The 13,159-nt window shown below is 48.9% G+C and overlaps 6 protein-coding genes across 6 annotated transcripts; 2 read left to right on the plus strand and 4 right to left on the minus strand.

Moving 5' to 3' along the window:
• Positions 1-501: 501 nt before the first annotated feature.
• On the plus strand, positions 502-2,402 carry F4812DRAFT_470905 (kynureninase; the record flags this gene model as incomplete). Its single annotated transcript, XM_047939031.1, has 3 exons — positions 502-682; positions 753-1,114; positions 1,166-2,402. 3 exons carry the CDS (start codon positions 502-504, stop codon positions 2,084-2,086), a joined length of 1,464 nt encoding a protein of 487 aa, XP_047790592.1. The 3' UTR covers positions 2,087-2,402.
• A 504-nt stretch (positions 2,403-2,906) lies between these two features.
• On the minus strand, positions 2,907-3,353 carry F4812DRAFT_458711 (uncharacterized protein; the record flags this gene model as incomplete). Its single annotated transcript, XM_047937402.1, has 1 exon — positions 2,907-3,353. The coding sequence occupies one exon, from the start codon at positions 3,351-3,353 to the stop codon at positions 2,907-2,909; it is 447 nt and encodes a 148-aa protein (XP_047790593.1).
• A 1,645-nt stretch (positions 3,354-4,998) lies between these two features.
• F4812DRAFT_426147 (uncharacterized protein) lies at positions 4,999-7,001 on the minus strand. The gene is made up of 2 exons (XM_047933987.1): positions 5,989-7,001; positions 4,999-5,911 (listed from the first exon to the last, which is right to left on the minus strand). Exons 1-2 carry the CDS (start codon positions 6,332-6,334, stop codon positions 5,448-5,450), a joined length of 810 nt encoding a protein of 269 aa, XP_047790594.1. The 5' UTR covers positions 6,335-7,001; the 3' UTR covers positions 4,999-5,447.
• A 1,284-nt stretch (positions 7,002-8,285) lies between these two features.
• F4812DRAFT_458713 (zinc finger protein) lies at positions 8,286-8,785 on the plus strand (the record flags this gene model as incomplete). The annotated part of the gene is made up of 3 exons (XM_047937403.1): positions 8,286-8,290; positions 8,351-8,394; positions 8,466-8,785. The coding sequence occupies 3 exons, from the start codon at positions 8,286-8,288 to the stop codon at positions 8,783-8,785; spliced, it is 369 nt and encodes a 122-aa protein (XP_047790595.1).
• Positions 8,786-8,925: 140 nt separating this feature from the next.
• Positions 8,926-10,325, minus strand: F4812DRAFT_360951 (proteasome component pre6). Its single transcript, XM_047931838.1, has 5 exons — positions 10,049-10,325; positions 9,967-9,973; positions 9,857-9,909; positions 9,418-9,805; positions 8,926-9,352 (listed from the first exon to the last, which is right to left on the minus strand). The coding sequence occupies exons 1-5, from the start codon at positions 10,077-10,079 to the stop codon at positions 9,025-9,027; spliced, it is 807 nt and encodes a 268-aa protein (XP_047790596.1). The 5' UTR covers positions 10,080-10,325; the 3' UTR covers positions 8,926-9,024.
• Positions 10,326-10,574: 249 nt separating this feature from the next.
• F4812DRAFT_361011 (uncharacterized protein) lies at positions 10,575-12,676 on the minus strand. The gene is made up of 5 exons (XM_047931839.1): positions 12,486-12,676; positions 12,280-12,427; positions 11,690-12,124; positions 11,491-11,634; positions 10,575-11,436 (listed from the first exon to the last, which is right to left on the minus strand). The coding sequence occupies exons 2-5, from the start codon at positions 12,409-12,411 to the stop codon at positions 10,654-10,656; spliced, it is 1,494 nt and encodes a 497-aa protein (XP_047790597.1). The 5' UTR covers positions 12,412-12,427; positions 12,486-12,676; the 3' UTR covers positions 10,575-10,653.
• Positions 12,677-13,159: the final 483 nt, after the last annotated feature.

Consider the following 13,159-nt stretch of genomic DNA (forward strand, 5'->3'; position numbering starts at 1 on the left):
GGTAGGTCTCCAGGTATGTTTCCAGTCATGTCTCCAGGTATTTCAGCTTGTTGAATTTCTGTCTCGTAAGAAGTTGGATCGATTTGTCCCTTTTTATGCATCATGACTAAACGTTTTCTTCGCTTAGTCGAATTTGGTCTCAGGTTAGGTAGGTGTTATGTAGGTATTAGGTAAACGGACGTAATGGCTTGCAGTCGATCGCCCCAATCCCGTCTCTTTTTACCCCACCTACCATAATTGGGCTTATTGCCTTAGCAGCTTTTAGGTACTCCAAGCACTGCGCTACCAGCCTACTGCCGCAAAAAGAAAAAAAAGAGATCGCGGGGTTATCGAAGAGAGACTTACCACCACCTTCACAACCCGGGGACAACGTACGCCATCAACAACTATTATTCATCAAATTAATCTGCGCGTGGGACCATAATCCCATTAGGTATTTGATATTTAATAATTTTGTACAAAGTGACGCTATTACCATCTTTTATTCCCTTTTAGCTTAGAATGAGCGCCTCATCCGACCAATCGCGCTTTTCGAATCTTCATGCTCAGGCTGAAATCTTGGATAGGGAGGATCACCTCCGCCATTTGAGGGCCGAATTTCGAATCCCCACCAAGGCTGATATTAAACGAACTACTCTGGAGAAGCTGGAGAAGCCCCAGCAAGAACAAGAGCAGCAGCAAGGTGAACTAACTGCCTCTTCCGGTCCCCACCAACCGAGCGAGAATCGTTACTTTTTACTGAACTTCGCTAGATCGTAACGATGCCGCCTCAGCCGACGAGACAACCCCATGTACATACCTCTGCGGCAACTCTCTCGGACTGCAACCCAAAAGAACCGCAACTCGCATCAACCAGTATCTCCAGACCTGGTCCACCCAGGCCGTCCAGGGCCACTTCAAGCCTCTAGACGACTCTCCTCTACCGACATGGCTCGACGCTGACGCGAGAGCTGCCAAATTGATGGCACCCATAGTCGGCGCCGATGAATCAGAAGTTGCTGTCATGCAGACTCTGACTGCGAACTTGCACCTGCTGATGTCCGCCTTCTATCGTCCCGATCCGAAGGGGAAGCACAAAATAATCCTTGAAAGCAAGGCCTTCCCAAGCGATCATGTAAGAGATGATCCGCATGACGACAGACGTGCGCTCGCTGAGACGTGATAGTTTGCCGTACTAAGCCAGATCCGCCATCATGGTCTCTCCCCAAGCACCTCCATGGTGACCGTAGAATCGCCGTATTCGGAGGATGCCCTCATCACCACCTACGACATCCAGTCCATCATCTCGAAGCACGCGTCGGATACGGCGTTGATCTTGTTGCCCGGCGTCCAGTATTACACCGGCCAGCTGTTGGATATCCCAACCATCACCGCTTTTGCGCACAAGCACGACATCTTTATCATCTGGGATTTGGCGCACGCGGTGGGCAACGTCCCCCTTCATCTGCACGACTGGGACGTGGATGCCGCCGCCTGGTGCACATACAAGTACCTAAACGGAGGTCCGGGCTGCATAGGAGGTATGTTTATCAATTCGCGCAACAGCTTAGTGAACACCACGATTACCGACGAGGAACCCGAGAGGGGATACGGTAAGCGACTGTCGGGCTGGTGGGGGAACGACAAGGCGACTCGCTTTCAGATGGAAACCAAGTTTCACCCCGTAAAAGGAGCAGCCGGATTCCAGCTTAGCAACCCTAGCATCCTCGATATCACGAGCCTAAGCGCCTCGCTCGAAATCTTCGAACTCGCCGGCGGAGTCTCACCCCTCCGAGAAAAGTCTAAGAGGCTCACCGCCTTTCTCGAACAGTGCCTCTCCCTCCTGTCGGAAGATGCAAAACAGCTATTCCGAATAATTACCCCGTCCGATCCGGACCAGCGCGGCGCACAGCTGAGTCTGCTGCTGGCAGACAGCATCCTAGATCAGGTAATGAAGGAGTTAGAGGCGAGAAGCGTCATTGTAGACGAGAGGAGGCCAAACGTAATCCGCGTCGCTCCTGCGCCCTTGTACAACTCGTTCGAGGACTGCGTCGCGTTCGCCGAAGCCTTCGAGTTAGCCTTGGTAGCGACGCAGAAAGATTTCTAAACTAATGCCTATCGACGATAGTGCTTAGATGTTTTTGTCCTTGCGAACCTGAGACGACAAAGGTAAATTGTGTGTAGGACAGGGTTGCAATAGAACAGGATGAGTTTGGGATGATATTTATTCTCTTTGCATATTCAATTCTTCTGCCAAGAGCTGCAAGATTATTCATACTAACCCCTTTTCATGCTATTCCCGGCGCGGGCGTCATCTGCATGGAAGGATCTTAGATCTTAGATCTTCATGTCATTTCATACTATTCCGTATACATTTTAATCTTAAGCTCTATGGATTTTCAATTCGCTTCTTTTCTTCTCTTCCAAAGACACCAAGTTTTATCATGCGATACTATGGGAAGATACTAACTAGTATTTCTTTGGTTACCAGAAGCAGTCACATAATGTTTTATATAACCCGCACATCTGTATTTCTATTGTAAGATTGTATGATCCAAAATGTTTTATGAATACCTAATAATGCTACAGTGATATCCAGAGACTAGCTTGGAGCCCCGGACTCCCAATAACGAATGATAACTAAAGAAACCTCCCAAGAGTAGAGCCATGCCGAAACTCCCGAGAAAATAGTTACGATAAGAGGTACATGATAATGCGAGACACCCTGAGATAATCTGATGACAAAAAATGGAAGATCTAACAAATATTTCAAGTTCACCCCCCCCTTTTTTTTCTTTTTTTGTTTGTCTCACCAGCTATCGAGACTCTTGTTTTTCCTATTCTCCTTCTCGCTAGGTACGACGCTTGACTTCGACGCTAGAGGTATTATGTACAGTGCCATATCCATATCGCCGCAAACCGACTCTCTAGGCGGAGCTGGAGGGAACCGCGGGAGCGCCGCTAGCGGGGAAACCGTCGGTAGGGAACCCGGAAGGGAGGCCGGTCGGGTGGTTCGTGGGGAAGCCGCTGGGAGGAGGACCGGTAGGAGTGCCCGTGCGCTGGAAAGCGCTCGGGAAAGCGCTGGGGAAAGCGCTGGGGAAACCGCTCTGAGGGCCGGGGCCGGGGCCAAAGTCGCCCGGGAACCCGCTGGGAAGCGCCGTCGGGAACCCGCTCGGCAGCCCGGTGAAGCTACCGCTGCCGACAGCAAACACAGCAGCGCCGGCGCCGCTCTTCGGGTGCTCGCCTCCCGGACGGGGGAGGTCGGTTGGGACTGCGGCGCCTGGGGTTATGTTGGGTGGCTGCTGCTGTTGCGGAGCGGGTAGGCCGAAGGCGACGGAGACCAAGGCGGCGAGGGGGAGGGCTTTGAAGAGCATTTTGTTTTTGCTGTGGTTGAGGAAGGGGTTGTATTTGTATGGTATGGTATCGGTTCTGAAGAGCCGGAAGATTTTGTGGAAGAGTTGTTGAGATGATGGTTAACTTTGCTATCCGATGATACGAGACTGTTGTTTGATGCCGAGAGAAGAGGAGGAAGAGGATTCCATTGTGGAAAGGACGCAGCGTTTATAAGGACAGGACTTTTTGGCATTTGCCCCCTTTCTGTCTTCTTCACGTTGAGCCCTATGGTGTGTTTGCACTTTCAGAAGACAAGTAAGAAGTTTCGCAATCCATGCCAGCCAGCCCACGACTACGCCAGAGGCGGATTTGAAACCAAGGAGGGCCGTTACGCGTAAACTACCTACGCAACCGACTTGAGCAATCTATCCTGCGACGGGGCTGATTTTGGATTTGCAGCATGTCATATCATCCCATAACACCAACCAACCTATGTAGAAATAGACGGAAGAAGCCGATTAGTCCCTGAGGCGCCGGCTTGTACGACAGCCAACCTTCACCCCCCCCCCCCCCCCCAAAAAAAAAAAAGATTCGTCAAGGGAAGTCTTTCAATATACTATACATGATGCATAACCATAACCATACCCCCATGCCCTATGTCACTATAAAGACGGTTGTTTGCTCCTCCCGGGGCCTGCGAAGTGGTACCCGCTGTAGCCCGGGCCGGCGGGGGATTCGTAATGCGCAGCTATTTTTCATCATCTGAGCCACGAGAAGACAAATCCACACATACTATGTATACCTCCTACCTAGATCTACCCCCAAATCTTCTTTTTTTGCCGATTCTTAATCACGTAATTGGTATTCTCTATGAGCTTAGAATAGTTAGGTAGGTGGGTAGTTAACGCGTAATAAGGCATACGTAACGCCTTCTCCTTTTTTTTTTCTTGTCTGTTTCGAAATGTGGATTCGTCTGCTTACTTCTTCGGGCCCGAGTTACTACCGACTCTTGCGTTGGGAGGGTTTGATATAAATATTGTTTGTCTGATCGATTTCTTTTGTTTCTCTCTGAGGATCGTTATGGACATTAATTCACTACTACTACTACTTACTTCCTTGTATGGATGATATGATCGAAATTCTCATTTTTGTTGTTGATGATAATGATGATCTGGATCATGTCATTCAAGCCCCTTTCTAGCCTGGATTCGAAAAGCTCATTTGTGTAACGACACCCTGCTGTAGGTACCTAGGTAGCTATATCGAAAACACAAAAGAATCACAAAGTCCATGTCAAATGATTCTCGCTAGGTTTCCCAAAGTTCTTATTTTGGAGTTGGTAGCCGGGTTACCTTGGGAAGTGACATCTTCTCTTTCATCAACTTTAGGCTGTGAGTAGTTGAAGATTTGACTCGTGGCATCTACGAAGATATAGGTATTGGTAAGCATAACAGACCGAGTTCGTTTATTCTTTGAGCGGAGGACGTATTATACGGTAACCTTGAGACCTTTTTCTCTTCGCAGGGAAGTATTTTGGACTATGTGAGTAGGTATAAAGACTGGAATAGTATGAGTACCTACCTAAGCTATGTTTTACGTAACTCGGGGATTCGATATCGAAACACAATCGACTGTCAAGGTCTGTTCGCTTTGTTTCATTAGCGGATATCCCAGTGATCTGTCGATCTTGTATCACGCGAGTTAGCTGAGCCTTGTGATATAGAAAACCTGATAGAAGCCAACACCAAGTCATTTGCAATGCTGGCTACTACCTATGATAGCTTAAGCGTGATTTTAGGTTTATTAGGTTAGGTAGGTAGGTACCTGTTTAATATTAGGTCTGAATCATGATATGTGACAAAGCGCATCCCTTGACGGCTTTCTATGTAAATTAAGAATTTAATAAGAATCAATCGCTCTGCGCATGAAGTTTACGATATATACAAGACGTTTCCCCGTCTGTATCTAAAAATATCCCTTGTTTATGAACAACGTGTCACCGAAAACTTTTTATTCTCCTTCTTGTCCCACCCCTTATGAAACTTGTGGCGTCGGTTGCCTGCCATCTACAGTTTCTACCGCGTTTTGTATAGGCATATAGAAATGCGCCGACGCCACCTACGCACACAGACGTTTCAAGCCAGCTCGTATCTCGTAGTAGCGGCATCCGGTAATTCGGCTCGCGGGGTGCCGTCGATCTCCATTTGAGAGGGCTTCACGGACGGCGCGAATTTCTCGTTGATCGTCGAGATCGAGACCGAGGGCGGGCCCGGGGGGCCTTGAGGAGGATATGCCGCTCGAGGCTCCGAGGGAAGCTCTCCGGGTGGATGCTCTTTGGGGGGAGGCTCTTGGTTCAGCATGAAGCTCTGCTGGACGTCTTGCTGCACCCGGGCTTTCCGCCGCCGGACGAACCATAAACATATGATAACGAGGCCGAGAAACGCGACTCCTCCCACCACGCCCCCGACTATCGGACCGACGGGTGAAGGGTTATCTGAGTCGGATTGTGCATCTGAGGTGGGTGATGCTGTGGGTGATGCGGTTGATAATGATGATGATGTTGTCGTTGTCGGCGCTGTCGAACTTGAGGAAAGCCTGACTATAGATAGAGCGGGGGAAGATCAGTCCAACCGTTATTTCCAGAACACTTCGAGTTTCTAAGCGCATTTATTATACCTTGAGAGATCTCGGCGAGAGGCAACGCGCCGTCCGGCAAGACGGCCCCCGACTTAGAACACCCGTCGGAGCCGTAGTAGTTGTAACCTATATAACCCTTTTCGCAGCAGAAGTAACCCGCGTTGTCGAACATGGCCCACGACCCATTGGCGCAGCGAGGGGTCTCGACGGCCGCCGCCGTGCAGTTCTGGCCGAACGGACAGCATGCTACGTTATACTGGCTCGGACACTCGGTCGAGGATGGGCAGCACGCGTGGTAGGGAGCTCTGGTCTGCCCGCAGTCGACTTCCCCGACGCAAGAACCATTTCGGCGGATGGCCCAGCCGGAATAGTCAGTCATCGACATCCTCTTGGTTCGTGCGTGAATTATATGTATGTAGGTATGTATGTATCTTTCAATGTATCCTTATTATTTTTTATTATTTTCACCAGGTTGCTTTGCAGAGGAGGGATTAAGAACAAATCATATTATTATTATTTTTTTCGGTTCGCGACAGAGATGGGCTGATAGGGGGGGCCCGGGCTTATAGGATTCTCTTCTAGTTACAGAAACTAAAAAGGCCCGTACATATCCTTGCACTAGGACCTACCTACCTAGCTGCAGGTAGGTATCTACCTAATCGAAGGGGTGTGAGAAGTTCTGGTTACATCTGCTAGATATAAAATAGCTAAGACATAAGCCAATCTTTTCCTATTTTTATCTTCAGCTCATGGCCAAGCTTCTTTAGTATCCGCATTGGTTTAATTGGGCTGAGAGCACGTGAAATGGCGAATGGGGATAGCTAAGTCCTTCGTGGAGAGAAGTTGAGATATAATTATCGTGTCATTAGTATTAGAATATTCAAAGCCGCGATATTGACATTGTTTAAGATGAAGGTTGGTTTTTGTTTTAGTGTTGAGGATTGAGGAAGAGAAAACGGGGCAGCAGGTGTGGCTGAAGTACATAGATACCTGGGTACAATGTACATATGGCACCAATTGATTTAATGAATGGGGTTAGATAATCATGGCTATTTGCCAAGCCTTTCAGTAGCCGTTGTTCTTCTGTGACGTAATTCGTATAAGTTGTCGAGCGACTTGCCAGATTCCTTGATATTTACTTTCTCGCAAGAATCAATTGCAACCCCAGAAACTGGGACGTTCTCAGTACCGTTATATTTAAATACTTGCCAGAACTCTTTGCTTTCTATAACTCCAAGCTTCCCACCAAACATCGTCAAAGCCTACCCAATTTATCGAGGTTACATCACTAGTTATCATAAAACAGAATCAATATAGTAAGTCAAATCCTTTTCAACGGTCGCCGGGTCTGGCCAACCTAACGAGCCTGATAGTCGAATACGAGCTAGAAACGATGCCTTTCTTCTATAGCAAAAGCTTTGGCGGCCGGCACTTCGGCACCAACGTCACCGCTGGTCGACATGGGATCCACCGAGGGCCCTGGCGCTTTAGTTTCGGCCGGTTCAACTGCTTCAAGAGCTAAGTCTTCTTTGGAATGAAGACTCAGGAGTTTGTTGTAGGGCAGGGCAAGATAAGGCAAGAGTGATTGGAGGTTGATCCACGGGCGGTATTTAGGATGAAGCGCTAGACGTCGGGTTGAGGTGGTAATTTGCTCGGAAATGCTTTTACGAAACCGGAATGAAATGATTGGGATCAATTATCTTGGATGGGTTTAAGTTAAATTTAGCGGCCCCAGTTACGATCACAAAGAGAAATTTAGTGAGTCTTATAGACTTTCATTCATGTCTTTATACGCCGCGTCGTATCAGGTTGCTCTATAGAGTTTTACCTGAGGAGGATTCGGTGTCTTTAATAAATGGCGTCTTTAATAAATGGAGCAACTAGCTCGTTGGGGTTGCTGGAGGAAGAAAAACCGCTCGTAAAAAGGACGAATGAACCGACATATTTGATAACCGACTTGATACATAGTTGGAATTTATCGTAGTGTAAGCTCCCATGCAATTTGGTGGTAGCTAGCCCAAATCTGGCCATATTTTGCAACTTTGTAAATCGAGTGAGCTTCAATGTTGTTAGTGGTTTAGGTTAAGAACAGTCAAGCTTCACCTCTCAGAGCCAGGGCTGCCAGGCCCCAGGGTCCTGGAGATGCGCTAGAGTCAGATTGATAAGGAGCTAATTGCGCTAAGACCCCGCAATCAGGTAATCATATTTACTAGAGGATAAGGGGAAATAAGGAACCGATTAGAAACTCGCCCCAAAATTCATAACGCGCGTTTATGACTTAACGAAAAAAAATAGTAGTTTTATAGTGCGCCGTAACAACTTAATAGCCCTTCAAGATGTGGTGAGTTTTGGACAATATTAAAAAAGGGATTTCTTTAAATAAAGGCTAATAATCATATAGTAAACACATACTGAATGCTCAAGTGGCTATCCGCTCGCCGTGCTGTACGTTTCTCGAGAAACCCTTTTACGCTCGTTATCCCTTTTGATGTGTTTACTGATACTCTCTTTTCCAGGTAAAAAATGGTTCGACTGCGCAGAATGCCACCACGAGCAAGAATCCCACCCACTGCTACAGAGCTTCGAGATGACGTTCGCCTGCAAAAAGTGCAAAAAGTGCTTTCGCAAGGACGCCCAGGAGTTCGAGGAGGCCGATGAGTACTGCCCCCACTGCGATAACCACTTCGTCATCGACGCCGTCATACCGAAGCCCGCTTTGACAGTCGAAGGCGAGGACGCGCGGATGGATAACCGTATGCTCAAAGATGACCGGGTAAAGGGAAGCCAGAACAGGTCGATCTTTGACATCCAGGCCGAGGCGGATAAGCTCGGATGAGGAAGGAAGCCTATACTAGAATAGAAACTTACGACGAGCATGATTCTGGGGTTGCGGAGCGATACATTTACATGATACCACACATTTAGATTTCTAGGACAATAAGATAAACATCATAAAGAGGAGGAAGACGGGAGGAAGACGATGGTGCACGCTTTTGGGCTGATAGTGTACTAATAGTGACATGCCCTTATTGTTCATCTTCTAAAGCCATATAAAACCTCGGCTGCGCCTCATGCTTAATCACTACCGCCTTCCCGCTCTCTAGTTAGGATAGCCGCGCTACCGGTCCCCGGTGTTCGACCGGTCTTCTTCTTAGCGGCTTCCTCCTGCTTCTCCTGCTCGATATTCTTGACGTAGCCCTCGATGTCTTCCACCGGCAATAGCTCAAGCGTCTTTCCAGGAGCCATGACGGCGATTTCGATGTTCTTTGCACCCGTCTGCACGACTTCCAGTAGCGACTTAATAGCCAGCCGAATGGTTGCCTCGCGATCCATATCTTCCTTGTAGTTGCGCTCTAAGAATTCTCGGACCGTCTTGCTCGAGCGGCCGATGGCGTTTGCTTTCCTGCGTAGTAGATCAGCACATGTGTTTACCCCCACCAACTACCATCATAGGATAAATATGCGTACCACGCGGAGTAGATACCGCTCGGCTCGGTCTGATAAAGTCTAGGCACTTTGCTGCCCTTGTCGAAGCCTACGATCATCGTGCTGATTCCGAAGGGTCGCACACCACCGCTCTGCGTATATCTCTGCTGCACGCCGGCGACGTACTTGGTAATGTACTCGATCGATACCGGATCCTCAACCGTCAGGCGGTGCGATTGCGCCTCTAGTCGCGCCTTGTCTACTAGGATTCGGGCGTCGGCGTTTAGGCCCGCAAATGCGAGGCAGACGTGGGTGTCGATGAGGCCGATCTTGGAGGGGGTAATGCGCGTGTCTTGCAGCTTCATAGCCGATCTCTTCTCGCAACCTAGCACGACGATATCTGCACCTTTCACGCCGACGGCGCAGGTACCTAAAACGGACGTTAGAGAAGAGCGATTGGGCGGTTTGGTGAGATTCATACCTCGCTTCACAGCTTCACCGGCATATTCTACCTGGAAGACGTGTCCATCCGGACTATAATAAACGGGTTAGAAAGATATAATTTCGTAGTGCTTTTATTCTGATACGAACCTGAACACTATATGTATGGTATACTAAGTTAGCTCAGCCGATTCGCCATTTGAACTGTTAGTTTTGGGGGAAAAGAACTTACCGGAAAGAGCTCTATCGTATCCCGACGCCATGTTGAAGAGTGGTAGAAATTAAGAAAAAAAAAGATTTGGATAGGGTCTGAAGAGGTGCGTTGTGAGCTGTGGTAATGCTCAAGAATGACTTGGGATTTCGGCGAGGTTGACGTGAGCTAGAGGTAGGTACGCAAGGCTGCCAGAGTTACGAAGCTCCCTGTAGCCAAACGCTAGAGGGGGGGACGCCTGAAGCTCAAGCCACAGATAGCTCTAAGGTATAATGTACCTAAGTACCTATTATCTAAGTCATGCAATGTTACATGTAACATATCACTCAAGTCGCGTGCACCGCCACGTACAATACAAATCTTTCGTAAATGGAAGCGTCCTTTCCTTGAACTTCTCCTTGATTACGTGATCAATTTAGTGTTACTAATGGCCCAAACAGTTGTCATTCTCTTTCACGATAAAATTTGACCTTCTTAACAAAACCATCTCATCAACATTGTCGTCAGAATGGAAAGCTATCAAATTCCTACTGCAAAAATCCAAGTCTAGCGAAAACTCATGACTGTGCTTTAAGTTCGGTTCCCCACATCCGTTACGCCAGTTACTTTTACCAATGTTACCGTACCTATCCAAACCTCTTGACATCAACCCATTTCTTTTCCTGCAAACACGCACTCATCTCGCCGCCTTTTGCTTCCAATCTACCCCTAAACCCTATGCACCATAGGCGTTCTAGCTCCCCGTCTCCAAAGTGACCGATTCCGTCATAGAACTCTTTGACAACCCATAGAGGAGCGGCCAAGAGATCCGGCTGCCACGTGGTCTGGAGGGTGAAGTCCAAGCTTCGGCACACGTTTTCCACCAGCATCCTCGTCTGAGCGGGCTGATACTTCTGGATATCTAATCCCGGAGGTATCTCCGGTAATACGCTGGGGCCGCCGGGAACTACCTTCCCCTCGGATTCGAAGATGTTATCCAGCATCGCATATATGCACTGGTGAAAACTGATAAGAACAGCCCAGTAGTAGACGTGAACTAGTCCTATCAATGGCGAAGGGAAGTTGAATACGCTAGAGAAGGGCACGTGCGTTTCGGTCGTCATCGCATCTGCCGTCCAGTATAGCATAGACCCTGACTCGCCAACTCTCTGGTGCAACATGCTATACCAGATGTCGAATTGCCTTTCGATATTGACGCAGCAGTCCAAAAATTCCTTCGCCTTTAGCCGACGGCAGCTAGGCGCATCCAGCGGTGATATGTTACTCGCTTGCGAGAATATCGACGGTAGAAGAACAACTATGTCGAGCAGATCGTCAAACGGCGTTCTAGGGTGTCGTTCCCACGGTACCACTGTCCACTCGGGCGAGCAAAGGAAGGTTGGCTGACGGTTGAGCAAGGCCGCCCAAATCTGTCTTGGACGTCAGTGTCTACATATCCTCGAGCAAGTATTTTATTTACTCACAGCACTGGGTCTATAAACCCGAGCAAAGAAATGGTGCTCCGGGAAAGACTGGTACGCGGCAGGACCTCGATCACGAATCCGGTCGGATAGGGTAAGCGGAGCTTTCCACGGCGCTTCGCTACTGTAAGCAGCCGAAGAATTTTGCTAGATCATAAGTTAAGCAAACGAGGCTCGGCTGGCTGGAGAAGCGCCAACATACCTCGTATAGGAATACGCAAAATCCGTCCGTGCTAACACTTCCCGCCTGCCTATTGCTGCTTTTCGGCGGTAGATTGATAAGGCAGCGAGATTTCATACTAAAAGGTTCGTGACCGAATGTTGGCTTCGCGTCGAGAGCGCGAAACCCCTTGAGGGACAGTTTGACGTCGGCGTCCCTCTGTGGCGAACCGCTTCCAGGCCGAATCGCGGAGTCGAGGTCCGTCTGAAGAGCAACAAAGCGGACGCGATGCGATCCGGCAGCTGACGATAACGAAATTACGTCTATCCATGCGGGCTGCCACGGCTCGGTAGCGGTGAAATCCAGCTTATCTGTACGCTGAATCGCCTTGCCTTTGGCTTTCCTGCTCTGCTGGTTTCGTGGCGGATGAGACGAGCATCTCCCTTTGTCATCCGGAGTGCCGACTATGAATACGGTCTGATTTGCACCTGCCGGTTAGCCATTCGCACCTAGGAATTTGATAAACCATGAGGACATTCGGACGGATGGCATATGGAAAGCTAACTTGGGCACCGAAACTGCTGGGAGCGTATTCCCGAGACCGACCCGGGGTTTGGAGTTTGGTTACTAACCTCCCTCTCGTATCCACCGCATTCACGACCATAATCCGTGCACTTTTTGCAGAACGGCCTTCCGTTGTCGCATGCCACTCGCCTAGCTCGGCAGGTATTACACCCTTTATACTTTCCAGGAACGCCGACCATGTTGAATTATCGAAGACTGCGAGGCGCGTTAGCGGACCAACATCGCTAACCGTATTACATCACACGTAACTAACATTGGCTAGCCGGTCTTTGGGGATTATATACTTGTCAGATGAATGCGACCTCAGGTCGTGTGCGATACGTCAAGAAGCTCGCTAAAACTGAGAGGTAAGACTGGGTGTGGGCACCCGCCAAATATAAAGAATTTTTTAGGGTCGGCGCGCCGTTCCTGCATTAATAGCAACACGTAAAGTTCGAGACGATCAGCCGTACATATTATCTTGCACAACGCGGCTTAGCTCTGACGTCTACAAATAAACCACTCATATACCCGGGGCCTTGCGTCTACATCAGCAAACGAGTCATCGTCAACGTGAAGGGAATAAGTATAGTAACGCCAAGGAGTTCCAGCTCTGGAAATATCGACCCAGCTCCTGGGACACGGTAGGAGGATGTACCTTTTTGTTTCAACATGGAGAATCCGCGGGGGAAAAGTCGAACAGGTTTTCTAGCAAAGAAGCCAATACCTATGATTCGGCTCACGGAGGATCGTTCGTCCCCATGTATTACTCACTGCTCTTCCACCTGCGTGCTACGGTGTGCGATCGTGGGCGACAGGTCTGCTGGGGCTTTCATGGGTCTGACCTGCAGCCACACGCTGACATGGAAGTATCGTACGCTCTCGACGCCCTGTAGGGCTGTGCCGACAGGGGCCTATCACCAGAGAAATAGCCACCGATAGAATCAC

Source organism: Daldinia caldariorum, assembly GCF_022478825.1.
Source record: "Daldinia caldariorum strain CBS 122874 unplaced genomic scaffold F4812scaffold_7, whole genome shotgun sequence".
NCBI classification, from domain to species: Eukaryota; Fungi; Ascomycota; class Sordariomycetes; order Xylariales; family Hypoxylaceae; genus Daldinia; species Daldinia caldariorum.